Raw genomic sequence first — 18,804 nt, forward strand, 5'->3', positions numbered from 1 at the left:
TGTGGGAAGCTGTTACAGTGTTCCAGCACCCTTGACAGCTTTCTGGCACAGTGGGGACAATTCAGGGCATGGTTGGTTTATGCTGGTGGCAGCCAATGGGTCGCACAAGTCTGTTCAGTCCCTTAGAGGCTTCTCAGCAGCAGGGAGGCTTTTTTTACTTTCCCATGCCGCTGGGAAACTTCTTTTGGGGCAGAAGCTGGGCACAGCCACAGCTGGGTGCTCAGCTCGTCGATGGGTCTGCCTGGAATTATATTTTTAAAATGTGGTTGTGTTCTACAAAATTAGCAATGAACTATTATATCCTTTTGTAAGCAGCTGCAGATTCAAATTCTACAAAAAATGTGAATCTGTGAGAATTTTTACATTTGTGAAAAATGTAAGCAACATATAAAATGTCAATGAAAATGGAATGTACACATTACATATTTTTTGTTTCAACTGCCAAATTGCCCCTGTTTACTGGGACAGTTGCTATTTATTTTGTACCCTTGAAAGGAAGGATTCAGATGGAATTTGTACTGTGCATAGATACCAATGTGTGAATGTATCAGTAGAGAAACAGCAAAGGATCAGTGCAGAAATTTCTATGCTTTCGCCACAGGTGTCTTTTCAGAAAGCAACAGGTAACTTTAAAATGTCTTTTCTACCTATGAAATGTTGAAAATGAAATGTTGAAAAGTACACTTTTCATGGCACGTGAAGGTTCCAAAATGTATTCAACTGTCCTAATTTTGGATTTAGATTTTCAAGCAGGAGGGAAAGTTCCACTGCTCCTGGTCCCCACAGCTTTTTTTTTTTGCCCCAGGTTTCTACGGGTGGTTTTTTTGGTCCCCTTCCCCCTTTCCAGCTGTCTCTGCCTGACTCTTTTGCTTGCCCAATAGCAGTGCATTTCCCAGCTTCCCTATCATTGTTTCCTCAAGCACCTACCTCCTTGTGTTGCCACCGTTTCCTCACTGCCTGCTTGGCTTGCTAGTCTGCCTGCCTGCTTTGCAGGCAGTGCTGCCTTTATTGGCCTCTTGGCCATCTCCGTCTTCCTTTACTGCCACTCTACTTTTGCTCCACTGATGCCCACTTGCCCAATAGCCAGCTTCACTGATGTCCACCTGCCAGTTCTCTCGAGTTTTCTGTCTCCTTCTCATTCCTCAGTCTCACAGCCAGTCTCTCTCAAAGATTTTGGTTTCTTGTCCCTGTAAATTCAAGTTCCAGAGATTTCTAAAAGCATCAATTCCCTATCTGTACCCATTCTGTCAATTTTTTGATCTGCACTCTGGGCCTACTGTTCAGACATAAAATGAGAATTTTTGAGAAGAATGTATGTGTGCTGTTTTCGGACTTATTTATGATACTGTGCTGTGATTGTTGGTATATATGCTATGAACTAGAGGTTTTATAGTAAAATTTTACCTTTGCTATGGTCTCTCAGTCAACCCTCTCCTATCTGTAGTATGGCACCAAAAATATTAGCCTATTTTACAAGGCATGTGGAATTATTAATATTTTGATCACTAATGTGATTTTGTTGATTTCATAAGAAAATTGCTAAGTAAATCCTAAGTGACAGTGACTATTATTATGATGTACCCAAATGTAACTAGCCTAAGTTGAATATACCTACCTACACTGAAATTTACATTAACATTTAACTATGTTTGTTCTATGCTTAAGTATATATCCAGTGGTGGGATTCAAATAATTTAACAACCAGTTCCGGTGGTGGAATTCAAATAATTTAACAACTGGTTGTTTACAAACACCATTTTAACAACCGGTTCTGCTGAAGTATTGCAAACCTGCTGAATCCCACCACTGGATATATCTACATTCAATCTATTAATATGATTTATTTTTAAAAAGCCTTACAGTTTAACAATCACCCCTCCAAACATCACAAATAAAAGATATTCTTCCGCTCTTTTGAACACTTGAACGTATTTGTTCTGCATTATTTTTTCATTCTCTGCTGTCCAGAGGGCACTCGGTGTTTAAATAACTCTCTCCCATGTAAAGCTTTGCACTAAATATCGATCAACTTTGGCTGGAAGTTACTATAAGGCATATTTAATAATCAGCCCAGCTGTTCTGAGAGCATCTCGAACATAACCTCAGGTAAACAGCATAAAACAAAGAGAACTTTCCTTCTGCAGGCAATGTCTCTTGCAATCTCAATACTGCAGTTAACACTTCTTCAAACAGAAAAGTGAATTCTTTGCTTTTCTATTTCATGAAGTATTAATTGCAGTAATTTCTTCAAATAGAAAACAGAGATTAGAAAGTAATTCAAACTACCCTCTCTGCTCTCTGCTCTGTTTTACATCAGGGTAACTCTCATATTGAGGGGCCCGCCGTTCCTCCTTTTGGGGGAAGGTTTTAAATGTGTGTTTTCTGGACGCCTCTTATTTGATTGCATTAACCACTGTTTTATATGAAGTTTTAGTAAGTTTTACTAAGTATTAACTGGATGGAGCTTATGTTATTCGTTTATTGTATTCTTGTATGATTTGCTCCTTTATTCAGCATTGTATGAATTTTATGTTGTACACTGCCCAGAGCCCTTCGGGGATGGGGCGGTATAGAAATCTAAGAAATATATAAATAAATTTTTAAAAAACTAAATCTTCAATTGAGAAATAAAATGTATATGGTTGAATGTTTTATCTACATAGAAAAGATCCTATCTAGTAAAGGTACAGGTTTCTTGTATGGATGAGATGCATGAGCAGTTTATACAGAAGGCAAAATAAACACGTGTTAATTTTTATTTAACACTTCATCTTTCCTCATGGCTCAAAATCACTCAACATTAAAAAAATGCAGTATACCAGAAATTACTTGACCTCCACCCCCAAAGTCTGTAGTCTGACCCCTATTAGGAGCCCTAGCAAATAAAAGGCCTTGCAGCCCCACTGGAACACTTCTAGAGACCTTGCAGCTCCTTAGAGATACATCTCCTCAGAGAACCGATTCCACGGGGTGCAAAGTACAAAGAAAGCAAGGGTTCTGGTCAATGGTTAACTGAAGATTGTATCTGATACATGAGGACATTCTAGCTATACAGCTGTGCGAGAAGAAAAGGAAATTTGCCCCAAATGCAGCCTCCTGTGTGACCCCTAAGATAGTTGTTTCTCCTTCCAATGTTTCACAATTTTATCTGAACAGGAAAAAGAAACCCTAAACAATTTCTACTTGCCATGGTTATTACTACATCATAAATTCTTTGTCTCAAAACTTTTGCAGCACAGAAAACAAAACAAAACTGCCCACAATGGGAAAATGTACATGGATGCTTTAGGGGCTAATCCAGATGGGGGGAGGGATAAAAGGCTTGTGGCCTACACTGGCAAAGATAGCAAAGACAGTGATGAGAAGGAACTGCACAACCCCATGGTGTCCAAACCCAGAAGAGGTCACCATTTGGAAGCTATGCCAACAAGGTAAAGAATTGGTTGTGGTGAGTTTTCCGGGCTGTGTGGCTGTGGTGTGGTAGATCTTGTTCCTAACGTTTCGCCTGCATCTGTGGCTGGCATCTTCAGAGGTGTATCACATAGAAAAGTCTGTTTCACACTGTGTCTAGAGAGATGGGAAAGTTTAGTGGGGTATATTGTCCATGTCCCAGGGTGGGGAACCAAACAGTAAGTGTTTGGGTGGAACTTGCTATGCAAAGGTATGGTTGAGTGCATTGTATTGCAGGTGGGGTTATCAGTCCATTTTTAAAGTACTGAGAGCCGATTTGTTAATTTTCAGAGTCTCTTTTTTCTTGTTGAAGTTGTCTTGGTGTTTGTGAATGTCAATGGCCTCCCTGTGCAGGCTGACATAGCAACCTTCTGAATTGTCCAGAATTTCAGTGTTTTCAAATAAATGTAAAGGTAAAGAATGCTTGCACAGTGAGGAATGATGGGCAGTGTGTTCCTAGTAATTCAGTTTTCACTGGGCTCCCAGTCTGGGAATGCCCCCCTCTGCAGATGTAAACTTACACCATCAGAAAGTATGGTGTAGGCTTGTTTAGCCTATGGGGCTATTTGGGCTGCCTGAGGGTTTTTTTTTCCTTTTCCACGTCACCCAAAACCCCTTTGAAGGCCTGATGGCATAGAGCTCTTACCCTTGCTAGATGTAATGTTTTACCTCCCTCCCTCCAACAAGGAAGACATCTGGGGATTCCTTATAAAAATAGAAAATGTTTATGTGATATGGATTGTTATACTGCCCCTTTTATGTTTAATATAGGGGAAAGTATATAGCCCCCCTTTTGTACAAGGTTGAAGGAACAACTGATGAACAGAAGGTTATTTTTCTTTTAAACAGTGATTGCTATGACGTGTTGGAAGCTGTGGTTAATTTTTTTACTGGTGCAATTTTTATGCGTTCCAAATTGTGTTAACTGAGAGCCTGTTATGTTATGTTTTATATATGCCATCAAAGATATTGGAATGCAAAATACTTACCGAAGGGCGTGTGGACTACATAGTATAGTGAAATGTTTCACTCAGTTGAACAAGTTGTTAGCAATGCTAAACCTTGCTATTGCCATTACATACTTTACTTCATGAATTTAGTTTCCCAAGTGCAATGAAAAATCCTGCTGAAAGAAGTTGTGGCACCAAATTGAATAAGAGAAAAAGAAAAAAGTGTATTGAAAGAGGCAAAAGGTATCTTAATTAACTTATGTATTGGCTAATAAGAAATGATAGGTTGGATGTCCCTAGCTAGTTCAAAGGTCTTTAATGAATTACAGTTGATCAGAGGTGGAATTAGCTTATTTGTTACATGGCTGCCAAGAGAAGTTGTCTGTGATAAGAATGTGTATGCAAAATCCCTCGTTTGCAATAATGTTCTCTCAGACAGTACAGAATGTGGTTTTGTCTAATATTTAATTCCAGTGTAGTCACTATATATATAGACACACATACTTTTTGGAAGCATTAAAGTGAACATTGTTGTTTTTATGCTTCTCAGGAATACTTAAAGGGCAGCTTTGTGCAGTCTGAAAAAGAAATGGTCAACATAAAAATAGGTAACTGCTTTGGAGAGTGCAAAACCAATAAGGTTCACACCCTGTAGTGGGCGATGGATAAACATCATAAAAGTAAATACCGTTCTGAAATAAATGGTTCCTGCAAACTCCTATGAACAACCCACCAATTGTGTTGTCTTTTGGGAACTCATGAATAAGAGACTGCAGGTGGAGTTAATGATGATTTCAGAAAATAGCTTCAGATTAACATCTATGCTAAATATTTCAGCCAAACTGGCTGGATGTAACCATTGGAATACATTATATGTGTTTCTCGTGAGATTTAGGATTGTTCTAAGGCCTCCCTATTTTATCCTGAACTAATTTGGAAGTCCAAGAAATTATATTTGTAGTATTAACTGGGTGAAAATATGATAGATTATTTGAAGACGGGAAGAAATTTGGATTTGTAGACAAACTAAATATGTTTGTGTGTTAAGAGAGAAAAGTAATTTCTTAAATGAACCTGCTTTATCTCCAGAATCTCAACCTATAAGCTGAGAGTACCAGCACAATATTTTAGCTATTCTATTTGAATGACTTTGGAAACTGAGAAAACTGACTATCAAATAATGTTATGAGTTTTTGTTTATGTGTTTTTAATTTAATTTTATATTTTAACTGTATACTAATGGTTTAAATGTTTTAATAGTTTTGTGTTCCCCACCTTGTGGACCCTGATTGTGTAGAAAGGTGGCATACAATGTTTTTAATAAGAATAAATAAATGTTAAGACTTTTATAAAGGAGTTGAAAAGTTATTTGGTGCAAGTAGGCATGATGTAATAGAATCTAATACAATCAGTTAGCAATCAGTTATAGAGAAGTGTGCCAAAATGTAATGTCTGAAAAGAGATATAACAGTTCTGATTAAACAAAAAATCTCAATGTATGAAACTAATGAGAAAGACAGAAAGGAGACTGAGTTGCATACCTGCAAGAGCATAACAAGTCCCAGAAAACAGAGTAGGTTAAATCTTATGATCCATCAGTAAAAGGCACGGATAGTTACAGGCATTTCGTGTGTTCCCCCTTGCCCGGCAATTCTTTCTGACCCGGAGAAAATTTATTCATAGATTCAAAACTAACCTCCTCTCTTTTGTCTGTCAGTTGAGTTTCGCTGATAAAACAATCAGGATAATTTCAACCCCTGCCTTCTGCAGCCTCTCAACATGCATCCATGAGTAAATCACACAGGTCCCACAGTCCAGTCCAGAGGAATAAACTCTAAATATATTTATTAGGGATGAAAGGTATAACAACAAGAGTATGAAAAAAATAGCAAATGGGTTCAAAATAGAAAGTATGTGACCAGTGTGGTCAATTAATGCCCTCCTAACAATGCAAACAAGTCTTTATTTCAAACGAGTTATGTAAGCCATCATTTCTGGCTTCATGAACAGGGAAGGCAGGGGGGCTATAATCTATAAAATAGAGAATGCATTTTACAACCTACAGCAATCAGCTACATCCAAGACTAAAGCTAAAGGGCTTCACTTCATATTTTCAAGTTGCAGTTTCAGGCAATATTTTGTCAGAGTACAGAGGGAGATCTCAAAAGAGACACACAGTAGAGAAAAGTCTCAATAGGGTCATTTGGATGTCTTGGTTAAAAACATATGCAAGCATGCTCAGGGGCAAAAAAACCACACACAAAAATAAAGGTTTAAAATATTCAGGAAGCCAAAGGAAGTTTATAAACTTAAAAGTCTAATGTCTAAGATAGAGATATCAAGATGTGTTAGCAAGTTCTTTTCTCTTTGCTGAACTAATAAGTCTTGGGAGCAGTTATGGGGGGAGAAAATGCAAAAAGCCAACCAATATAGCAAAGAAAATTACATGACAATTACATTTATTGTAAATACTACTTGCAATTCATAACTTTCACAACATTATTTTTTCTAAAGTATTGATAACAATTATTGGGTACATGCCATGGTAACACTGAGATTAGGGCCCATTATGCATGGAAAGCTTAACCTGGGACTCCTCTCTGCACAGTTGACTTTTAGTGAGCTGTCCTCACATTTCTGTGTTTACATGGAAGGAGGCATTCCGTCCTGGGTGGCTGTGCAGTTTTTCTGCAGAGAACTCTCCTGGGTAGTTCTCTTAACTTCACCCATTATCTTATTCTTAAAGGCACAGATCTTAAAGGCAATTATTCTTATATTATTCTTATTCTTGAAGGCACAGATCTCATTATACTCGGTACTCAAGACTGCAGACTTAGTCTTTAAACTACACTTTTATTGATATTACTGTTCCAAAAATAAAGCAATTTCCTGGACCACACACCATTAAAGAAGGGGACATTGTGCTATAGTTGATATTCACTCCCCTCCCCCATTCCCTGCTGCTGTTGCCATGGGAATACAGATAGGCTTGTTATTGCCAAGCACTCTGTTATATGTTAATCTCTTGATATTTCAATAGAATGCAAAGGGTGGTATGCTTTGGCTAAGCCCATGTGAGTGAGCTTCTTTTCTTTCACAGCTGGGACAGGGGGCAAGGGGGCAAGGCATGGATGGCAGTGGGAAGGCTGGCTGGGGGTGGAGGAAAGACATCCAGGGCAAAGCTGTCCTCATTGGCAAATCTGCCAACTTTGGTGGTGAAGCAAAATTAAAATAATGCTAGGTCTTGCTTGCAGAGGGAATGAAAAGTGTAAGTGGGGCTTGAAGAAATACATTGTGCATAATCGGCCTAGACTATTGTGATGCTTTTGGCATAGGTCTCCCTCCAGTTGGTAAAGAATGCTGCAGCTCAGCTATTACAATGAGTTAGACAGAGAATACATTTAACACCCATTCTGCAATCACTTCATTGGCTGCTCATCATCTACCAGGTTTGGTTCAGTGTAAGCCTTCATGGCCTAGGACACTCATAGCTGCAGGACCTTGTATCACCCATATGATGGCACCACAACAAGTTATTAATATGAGCATGGCCTTCTGCTGGTGCAAATGGGCATGATCAATAACTGCCCATGCAATTTCTTGTCATGGCCTCTATCTTATGGAATGGGCTGCCTGAAGAAGTCATGAAGGCTCTCATACTTCTGACATTCTGCAAACTATGTAGAACAGAATTGTTCAGGAAGGCAAATTTTATTATAATAGGGCTATAACAGAATGGCTCAGGAAAATTATTTAATAAAATGAACTGGACTGTGGCCTATATTTCTGTATATAGTATATATGGTTGCCAAGCATAGGCTGGTAACCATTGGAAGATCAGGAAAGCAGGGACATGGGAAGCCATTGTTCTCATTGCACTGTATTTCTACCTATGTTATACCATTTTCTGCTTTGCTTAACATGTCATGTTGGTGTGTGCTTTGTTTCAGTTTTCTGCAACCCTAATTGTATTACATTGCTTATTAGATGTCTCTACCAACTGATTTCATTAAGTTGCATTGTGTAATCCGCCTTGAGTCTCAGTGAGAAAGGCGTAAATAATGGAAATAAATAAATGTTTCATATTGCTTTAATATTTTATAGTCCTACTAGAAAAATGTTGTTCAAGCTGGGGGGATGGAAATTCCTGCTTGACAGATGTGATATATTCACACTATAGCAATTTTATAGTATTCTAGCCATTCAGTAACAATGTAATCCTCCTGTTGCCTTCCCAATGGTCTGTAATCCCAAAGGCATCCAAAACTTCTCCAATAAACGTTATTTCTTGACTAGGCTGTAAGTAGGATTTTCTGTTTTGATTAGTAGCTCCAGATTAGTTACTGTCTGAGGCCAAAGCCAGGGGCATACCTACAGAAAATGGAGCCCAGGCAAATACTGAAATTGCACCCCCCCCCCCAATTGTGCCCCCAGGGAAGGCTGGAGGGAGAGTCAAGCATGCTGTAAGCAGGGCTGCTTCCCTGCCATGGACCTTAGCAGCTAAATGGGGTCCGGGGTGCCTCTGAACCCAGGAAAGAGGCAGGTCAGCAGGTGGGTGGAAGAAGCAGGTGAGCAGCAGCAGCCCAAGGCCATCTCTTCCACCCACTCACAAAAGTCAAGGTCAGTTCATGCTCCAAAGACTAGTGGGGATGAGCAACAAATAGCCAGTCCAAGTAGCACTTAATTTTTGAAGTTAAGAATGTAACTAAAAAAGGGGGTATTCAACCAAAACCATACAGGGAACTCAAAGATATAGAAACTTCTGTGCCTGCCTGCCTGCCTGCCTGCCTGCCTGCCTGCCTGCCTGCCTGCCTGTGCAGAGAAAGAGGGAGAGCGCAAAAAACTCTTCATACTTATTATCAAGTGAACTCAAATATAAGTTAAAAACACATAAGAACATAAGAACTAGCCTGCTGGATCAGACCAGAGTCCATCTAGTCCTGCACTCTGCTACTCGCAGTGGCCCACCAGGTGCCTTTGGGAGCTCACGCAGCATGGATGGGATGAAAGCAATGGCCTTACTAACCTGCTGCCGTTGCTGCTAGCATTCCAGGTCTGGCTAAGGCATTTGCAATCTGAGATCAAGGAGGATCAAGATTGGTAACCATAGATCAACTTCTCCTCCATAAATCTGTCCAAGCCCTTTTTAAAGCTATCCAGGTTAGTGGCCATCACCACCTCCTGTGGCAGCATATTCCAAACACCAATCACACGTTGTGTGAAGAAGTGTTTCACAAGGCCTAAAAGACAGGCTAAAAATCAGCAAAGATTGTAACAATTCCAAACACTATTGATAACACATATCCATGACCAATAAAGGACCAGACATGTTTTGTATGATTCAACCTTCTTCAGAGGTCACACAAACATTAGTATAAAAATAACACATCCCAAAATAAAAAAGGGAAGAAGAAAACAAAAAAGAGAAAATGCTTCCTTTTTTTAGGTTTTGCATGTTTAGATCTAATATCTAATATGTTTATTTTGAGATTTTTTAAAATAATACTGTTTGTATGACATTGAGAATGCAACCACAGGTGGTATGCATTTAGTGAAAATATGTGGAGCTGCAGCTAACCCAAAAGGTAACACAATGTATTCATTGTAGTTGCCCCCCTATTCAAATCTTAACAATCTCCAATAGGATTGACAATTAGAGAAATGAAAATAGGCACCCTTCAGGTCTAGGACCACAAGCCAGATATCCCTAGATAACGAAAGAAGGATTCTGGAAGTGACAGCATCCTAAATTTGGGAATGTTTAAATGTGGATGAAGCTGACTGATGTTACCCTTTTTCAGCACCATGGCAATCTCAGCTGCCAACAGAGGTGTGGAAAAACCTGAAAAAGGTGGTGGAGAAAAACAGGTAGGGATAGGTCTAAAGTGTCCACTTTATTTCCTCAAATAATACCGATGTCAGTGATGAGGGAAATACCTCTCTTTAAAACCTGTGAGGTAATACCCAATGATTTTGCTGTACGTCTACTTTTATCTCATCCTAACCAGGACAGTATCAATCTCCTCACTGAAGAAATTCTTGCTCTGAAAAGGAAGGTCTTCAACTCTAGCCCTAGTGTCAGGGACTGAGCCAATCATGTCTTCTCAGTACTACTCCAAATGCCTTAGCCATATGTATCAGCCATATATCTATTATCTAGGGCCTATCTATCATCCAGCAGGGAATTAATACATTGTACCATACATTTGGTAGCATCCCATAATAGCAGTGAACTCTAAGACCAAAAGCACCCAAAGAACACACTTTTCTCCCTAAAATGTCAAATTTACTTCCTTATCCATAGGGGAAAAATGGGAGCCAGATCTGCTTGAGGGGAACACCTCAGTGACCATTGAACTGGGAATGAGGTGGTGAAGAGGAATTCAAATAGCTCTATAAATTTTCCACTTTCTTAGTGGAAGCCTGAGTTAAAGAATTCACACCCCTCAGCTATTTCCTGATTAAAAAGAAGGCAATTGGTCCTGAATTGGTGCCATATAACACTCATTATTGGATCTGAGGACCTCGGATCCAACTGAACATAGTCAATGTCCAGAGCTTTTGCAATTCAGATTAGTTGCTTCCAATAGAACTTAAAGTCCTCCATTGTGGAGACCAGGGCTGGATTCCTGATATTGTTTTCTGGAGAAGGCATGGACTTTGTCCCTGAGTATGGGGGAAGACTGTCATCTGGACTGTGATGTAGATGCGGTGCTGAAGTAGTCTCATGTCTCAATATCAAAGAATGTTTATCACTTGTCTTTGAAGGTTGATGGGAACAGATATGACATGGAGAAGTCATGTCTGCAAGTTAGGAAGGCTGGAAAGGATAAGAATGGAAACCCTGCAGCTGACAAGAGGGTTTAGGTGCTGATGTCAACCACTTTATCTGATCTATGGGTGACAAAGAATGCTGAAAAAATCGTCCCTGGAGGAAGCAGAAGACTATCTGTCAAAAAATAGGAGAGGGTGAACATGGCCCACCCGCTCTAACGGAGGGAGGGGCAGGGCTGGAGGGGAGGCATGCAAGGGAAGTGGAGTGCGGGAAGGGAGGGAGTAAGAGGTGGCATGCAAGGGAGGTGAGGGGGAGGGAGGTGAGGGGACCCAGCATCTAGACATGGCCCACCCACCCTAACAGAGGGAGGGGGAGGCATGCAAGGGAAGTGGAGTGAGGGTGGGGAGGGAGTAAGGGGTAGCATGCAAGGGAGGGGGAGGGAGGGGAGGGGACATTACTTAAAAAGGAGACCACCAAGGAAGACGCTACAGAGAAAGGCAGTGGCAAACAACCTGTGATTAATTACTTGTCTTGACCCCCTGCTGGGGCTGTGGTAACTGATCTGTAACTTGAAGGCACTTTACATACATATTTACTCCATTCCTAGTCCTCATCAACAGGAGGTCTAGCCACAGCCACAGGAAAAACGTTAGGAACAAGATCCACTAGACCATGGACACACAGCCCAGAAAACCCATCACAAACAGGAGGAATAGTGTTGCAAGGAGAAAACTGAACCTAATGCTCCAGAATATTCTCTTTAATACTAGCACAACAACCAGTAACACTATCCTTCCACCTCTTTGTTGAGCACTAACAGCAATCTAATGATGTAGAATATAGAAATGGTGGATCTCAGTTAAAGAACTCTGACTACCTCTTCACTAAGTACAGATGTTGACATGCTCAACCCCCTCCCCCCAGTTTTGGCTGCATATTCTGAAAGAACTGTTGCTCAAGGATGAAGTGTATAATGTGCACAGATGCATGCAGAGGTTTCCCTAGGAACAGTTCTCTCAACTCAGTTTTGTATTTCTCTGTCTAAAACAATACATCTAAAATAAATCTAAAAATACAGAGTTTTTTAAAACCACTAGAGGGAATCCCCCACAGCCTTCACAGTAAAGTCAGTCAGAAGCAAAATTCTATCTCAAAGTTTTAAGATCTTATCCCTCTAAGCCACCATGCTGACTAAACCTCTATTCTTTGATCAATAGGGAGCTAAGTGGGAATTTATTTTTTCTAAAACCCTTTAAGCAAAAACAAAGTTGCTTCTTTATTATACACAGCCCTTTCTTTCCAACACTATATATTTTTAAAAGTTTTAATCTCATACAATTCAGGAAAGAAGACACAGATACAGCAGGAACAAACAGAGCTGAGAACTGGAAAATTCAGAACATGATTAAGTGAAATAAACAACGTGCCTTATGGATTGCTCTGCTGACAGCGAAAACATATGGTTTAGAATCATTTGATCCAGTATAATAAAGGTGACATTATTTGGTCTCCAAATATTTTGCTGAAGAAGGCAGCATCCTAATACACTGCTCCTAGTTACACAGGACATCATGCATATAATGTTGATTAAGGCTACTTTCTAGCACAGTGCTTTGGTGCCTGAGACCAGCACATTCCTCTCCAACTAAAATCTCCAACAGTTGCTATAGCCATACCATAATGAAATGTGATTCCGATGTACTTGGGAGGCACTGGACCCATAGTTTTATTTTGCAGTTTTAAAAACATGTTAAGGCTTGACTCTGCAATGGTGGTTACTTTTCATGTAAAAATATATTTATGTTTTTTTTGAGTTACAGCCTGTGCTTCCTTTGGTTAAAACTACAGTATTGCACAACTTTGATGGGAAATTAGATTCTGGCACCCACAGATTTTCATTGTATCAAAGGCAGAAAACAAATATACCGTAGATTTAAGCATCTCAGAGCTTTTATTTCTAAACAAGAAATACACATATCATGTAGGTAACTAATTTATTGACCATCTTCACCTGCACAAAATCCTTTCTGTTTTGGCTACATATTCTGAAAGAACTGTTGCTCAAAGATGAAGTGTATAATGTGCATGCAGAGGTTTTCCCCAAGAACAGTCCTATCAACTCAGGTTTGTATTTTTCTCATTCTAATACCTAATTCATAACAGTACAAACCAAGATGGATGTGCTTTACTTATGGAAAGATCCCTGTTAGCAAAGACTGACTGATTCAGATCTATCTCTGCTGTAGATACCTATTCTTCCATGATGAAGAACAGTAAATGTGGTTCTCTTGTACTGGAAACTTTATTTATAACTTTTCTATGTTAACTTTACACACAATTCAGGGTTCTGAAAGCAACTTATATTAAAATAGAAATATTAAACAACTGACATTGAAAATAATTACACATAGAGAACAATTAAAATGAAACAATACAAACATATAAAATGTAAACACCTAAAAGAGAGGTGGGCTGGTAAGAGGCAGTGAGGGAACACCATACAAGACAAAGAAGTCTTCACCTACTGACAGTAGACAATGATAGAAGGAAACAGAGATCTCCCTGGGGAGGGAGTTCCAACTTGTAGTGCCATGACTGAGAAGACCATTTCTTGTAGTGCCATCTGTCTAGTTTCAAATGCCTGAATTAATGCCTCTGAAGAAGACACTGAAAACCTCACAGAGAATATGATACAAACTCCTTGTCATTTGGGACAACTCTTAATAGTAATATATGGCCAAACAATGCTTTTCTGTTTAGACAAGTCTTTTAGAAAAAAATATCTTTACAGTTTTTTTAATTTCTCTTGTTAATGGTTTTATAAAGGACAATTTGAAATTACACAGGGGAATATCATTAATCCATACACACAATGCAAACCACTACAACACATTACCCTATTGTGTACACGCACATTATTTCTTTGAATTCTATTCCCTGCCATTTAGAGACCTATTTAGACCTGGAGAAAATAATCAGATCTTGGAATCTGACAGCACGATGTAGAATAATTGAATTTTTGAGCTTAACACACTTTTTTTTGCAACTGTACATTTTTTTCTGGAATTGCACATTTTGTGTCTGGTTATACATGAGTTTTAAAAAATCCTCCCTCATGGTAATTTAACACAAAACACAATAATCCAGATGTGTTATGCATACTTGGCATACTTATAGTTATGCATACTTGGCTGTATTTGAAGTTCCAGGAGGAATCAGTTCAGATCGTCTTACTGAGGTGTACATGAACTTCAACTCTCAGTCCTTGGGAAGTTTCCAGAGTTCTGGCAACCCTAGCTGGTGGTAATGAGGCAAAGTAATATACTTTCAATAGTTTTCAGAATAATCTTCATAGCAAATGCATAATAAATTGTAAAGGAGTTGTCCTGCCACTCCAATCCATTACAACTATTGAACTATTGACTATTGCCAAAAATGAAAAAGGCGAACAAAGATTAGGCCTGTCCAGGTCCTAAGTACAACATGTTTATTACAAGCGCTTTAAAAAGACAAATTCTCTTTTCTGAATGCATATTGGATCTACAAAGATTAGGCCTGTCCAGGGCCTAAGTACAACATGTTTATTACAAGCGCTTTAAAAAGACACCTTAAACTCTCTTTTCTGGATCTACAGCATTAATAGGCAAAGCTCTGGAAATGTGAGTGGGTTTACTTGAGAATGATAAACAGCCACCCCAAAACACAGAAATCCTTTTACACAGACTGAAAAGCAAATGGTTTTAAACCATTACGACTTAAATGTGTCCCATTCCACTATGTTTAAAGCCATCAATTATACATAATCCAGAACACATAAAGCAAAAAAGTGCTAAAAGGGCCCATTAAAATGCAAGCCTTACCAGTTGTATCTCTCAATTGCTAGAGTTTAGCAGCTAGACTGAAGTGTGGCAGAGAAATAACCCCTATGTATATACATAATACCATTAGTGGTAATTTATCATGTCTTTTTAAAGTAATGTTCAGCTCTTTATGAAACTACCTATACAGTCTAGGAACAACAAGTACTGCCTCACTATATACACTCAGCAGATGTAAATGGCATTTAAAGAGATCTTAGGATTTAAGTCTCTTGAACTTATTTGCCTTACATGACTTCCTATACAGATTTTACATGACTTCCTATCCAGTATTAACTGAATATTTTAATCAGCCTTTCCCTTCATGCAACACTGATTATTCCCTATCCCAAAATGACATGCAATGTTTGAATAACGTTTTTATAACCCTTCCATAAGTATTTTCAAACATTTAATATTTAACCTATAGTTGAGCTCAGAGATGAAAATAAAAAAGATATAATTAAGCGATTGATTAAAAGTAACAATCAAATCATACACTTTATTATCCCATCTAGCTAAATGATATTTTTCATTTCCTCCTCCAGATAACCACTCATTTCAGTCTAAAATAATACAATTTCATAAAAACTGAAAGGGTCAAAGAAGAGTAGGAGTGATGCTGTATGTGAGGAGATGGTTGGCTTGTCAGGAAATACTGGAGCAGGTGGGTGACAGCCCAGTGGAATGTATCTAGGGAAGAAAAGACAAACAGTATTGTAGTTGGCGTCTGCTACAAACTGCCTGACCAGAGTGAGGAGGTGGATCCTACCCTCCTTAAGCAGCTTGACAGTGTATTCAAACACGACCTTGGGTGACTTCAACTTTCCTAATGTGCACAGGAAGACAAACCCTGATAAGCATTCACAGTCACAAAACTTCCTGACCTGCCTGGCTGACAATTTCCTTTTTCAAATGGTGGAAAAAGCTACAAGAGCCTAAGCCATACACAATCTAATTTAATTGGTAAGCGAGGGGGTAGGGACCTAAGGAGGAAATGTCCATGTTTATCTGAATTTCTTTTGCTATGGGGGCCTAAGGAAGTCTGTCAGTAGAAGTGTATGTTAGATGTTAGTAGTGCAGACTGTAATGAACTATGAGGTATGATGAGAGTCATTCCATGGGCCAGACTACTGGAAGGGAAAGGAGCAAGTGAAGGATGGGGTCTCCTAAAACAAGAGCTCTTGCAAACTCCAGCCATCAATATTGCAACAAAATGGAAACATGGTAGGATCATGCTGAGGATGATCAGGTGCCTGCAGACCACGTCCTACGAGCAAAGGTTGACAGACATGGGAAAAGAGGATGATGTGATTCATAAAAACTGAAAGGGTCAAAGAGGAGTAGGAGTGATGCTGTATGTGAGGAGATGGTTGGCTTGTCGGGAAATACTGGAGCAGGAAATACTGGAGCAGTACTCTTTAAGTATCTGAATGGCTGTCACTTAGACGAGGGTAGGGAACTATTGGCAGTAAATTATAGGTAGAAAGGTACCTGCTGAATACTAGGATGTTTTTTACAGTTGGAGTAGTTCAGCAATGGAATAGATGAGTTAACCCTCATTGTACGTCTTCAGGTAGTGGCTGGACAAACACTTATTTTAGGTTGATTCTGCACTGAGCAAAGGGTTGACCTAAATACCATTTATGGTCCCTTACAACACCCAGGAGGGGAGGGGTGATATGAAAATCTAATAAAATGAAATGAAATAAAACTATGATTCTATGTGCATTTATTCATCACGTCTGTTTTGTAAAAGCTCCTTAATTTGTTTTGTTTTTTAAAAAATGTTTCCTGGTGTATTTATAATTGGCTCACATTCAGTCTATGACCACTTTGTTTTATAAAAGTGACTTGCTATAAATAAAATAGACTGTGTTAAAATAACATTAATATTATGTATTTAGAGCCACAAATGCCATAAACAGTCACGACAACAACAGAACAGTCTCAGAAATAAGGAGCCATACCATTTCCTTAAATCACCTCAAACTGTCTAATTAGACAAAGCACTGAGGGTCACTGTATACTTAACTTTTCCACCATGTAGACTAATCCATAACTGAAGAAGTGTAAGTATGGTTACATATTAAGGGAATGGCAAGTGTTGCCTTCTGGCAATACATGAAATGAGAAGTTTCTGTGTACATTGACTGAGGTCAGTAACTGGGCTCCAATTTGTGATGTGTTTCATATGAAAAAAAATCATGTTAGTGTGTATACACACACACACACACACACATACCGGTACATACTAACAAAATGCATGTGTGTGTGTGTGTGTGTATACATATATATTTATATAATTTCATGTGAGTTTATGTATAAATATGCTTTGGAGAATAACAAATAATAAACAGCAAATGTCATTGTTCTCTTTATACACATGAGAAACTAAGCAGAATGATTTCTCTCGAAAGAAATTGGGAAATCTACAAATAAGCCCTTTTTAATCTATCTTCCTGGAAAAAATGAAAAAAGAAAACAACAGTCTTGATATTCCTTCAGTATTTTAGCTGAAACAGTGTGGGGATATTCTGCAAATAATTGTTACTCCCATGTACTATCTTCCTATTATGTGTGTATCACTTTGTAAAAGAAAGCAGGTGTCTGGGTTAATAAGGGACATATCCCTGTTACTGAAGCATCCAATGAAGCCCCCCTCAGTTCATTTACACTTTATTACATGAGCCAATATATGGGTAGAGATGTGAATGTCCCCACACAGATGTGAATGTCCCCACTACAGTACAGATGCCTGACATCCATAGCTTGATGAACATCCAGATTCTTATTTTGTAAAAGTGCACTGCATTATTTTTAACAACTATAGTCTGTTCTGCATGGTCTTCACAAGTGTGGGTGCACCGGCATACTTGCCACTGGTGCGCCCCCTGGGGCTGTTCGCACAGTGCCCTGTGAACAGCCCCGGTGCTTCAGCAGCCCATGGGGCTGCATTTGCATGGGCACACTGGCACAGATTCCTCTTACCTTGTCTACCAGCCGCCATCACACTGTAGAGGCCAGGGGACATGCCCCTCTGGCCGTGGCAATGCCTTTAGGGCCAGAGGTCAAGAGGTGTGTCCCCTGGCCTCTCCAGAACAATGGTGGCCGGGGGACAAGGTAAGAAGGATCTGCGCTGGCGCAGGGAAAACTCCGGTGTCCACCTGGTGCCATCTGCTCGGCACAGGGTGGATGCTGGCGTTTTCCAAAAGACTCGTTCATTGAGTGAGTCCGAAAAATGCCGTTGTGGGTGGGGGGAATGCACAGCAGCAATAGTGAAGTCCTCCCACATAATGGCGTTTTTACTGGCCCCACGCAGGTCTATTTGGGCCGTGCGGAATGGCCTATGTGAAGTACATAACTAGAGCTGAAAGTATTGCCATATGATGCAGTATTGCCAAGAGTGTTAATCTAGTTGTTTGATAATAGGCTTCATTCTGTCTCCCCTCCCCATTCAGACAAATGTTAATAGGAAGGGTTAGTTTGCTTTCAGTGACATTGTTTATAGGCAAATGTGGTTTGTTACATGACTCCCAAATGTCATCTACATGATCCCCAATTTTGTGGGGTGCACAGTAAGGAATAAAAGTGAAATCTAGTGTGTCACCTCAAAGGCTACATTCATTCCAGCATGAACTTTTGTAAGTTAGAGCTCACTTCATCAGATGCTATGAAGAAATCCATTCAAGTAACAAACAATTATGCTAAAGAGAATATATCTGAGAAATAATACCTGAAAGCAGTTGCATTAAATATGGATGAATGAAAA

At 39.4% G+C, this 18,804-nt stretch overlaps 1 protein-coding gene across 6 annotated transcripts in view; it reads right to left on the reverse strand.

Moving 5' to 3' along the window:
- VTI1A (vesicle transport through interaction with t-SNAREs 1A) overlaps positions 1-18,804 on the reverse strand; it is a 312,235-nt gene that overhangs the window by 126,354 nt on the left and 167,077 nt on the right. For 2 of the 6 annotated variants that reach the window (XM_048505588.1, XM_048505586.1), the window contains one exon: positions 14,646-15,725. The exons of the other annotated variants lie outside the window; for them this stretch is intronic. In XM_048505588.1, coding sequence (XP_048361545.1) covers positions 15,589-15,725 — 137 coding nt within the window. In that variant the 3' untranslated portion in view covers positions 14,646-15,588. Of the gene's footprint in view, positions 1-14,645; positions 15,726-18,804 lie in introns of those variants that run through there. 6 annotated transcript variants of the gene reach the window in all.

This window comes from Sphaerodactylus townsendi, linkage group LG08, assembly GCF_021028975.2.
Source record: "Sphaerodactylus townsendi isolate TG3544 linkage group LG08, MPM_Stown_v2.3, whole genome shotgun sequence".
Taxonomy (NCBI): domain Eukaryota; kingdom Metazoa; phylum Chordata; class Lepidosauria; order Squamata; family Sphaerodactylidae; genus Sphaerodactylus; species Sphaerodactylus townsendi.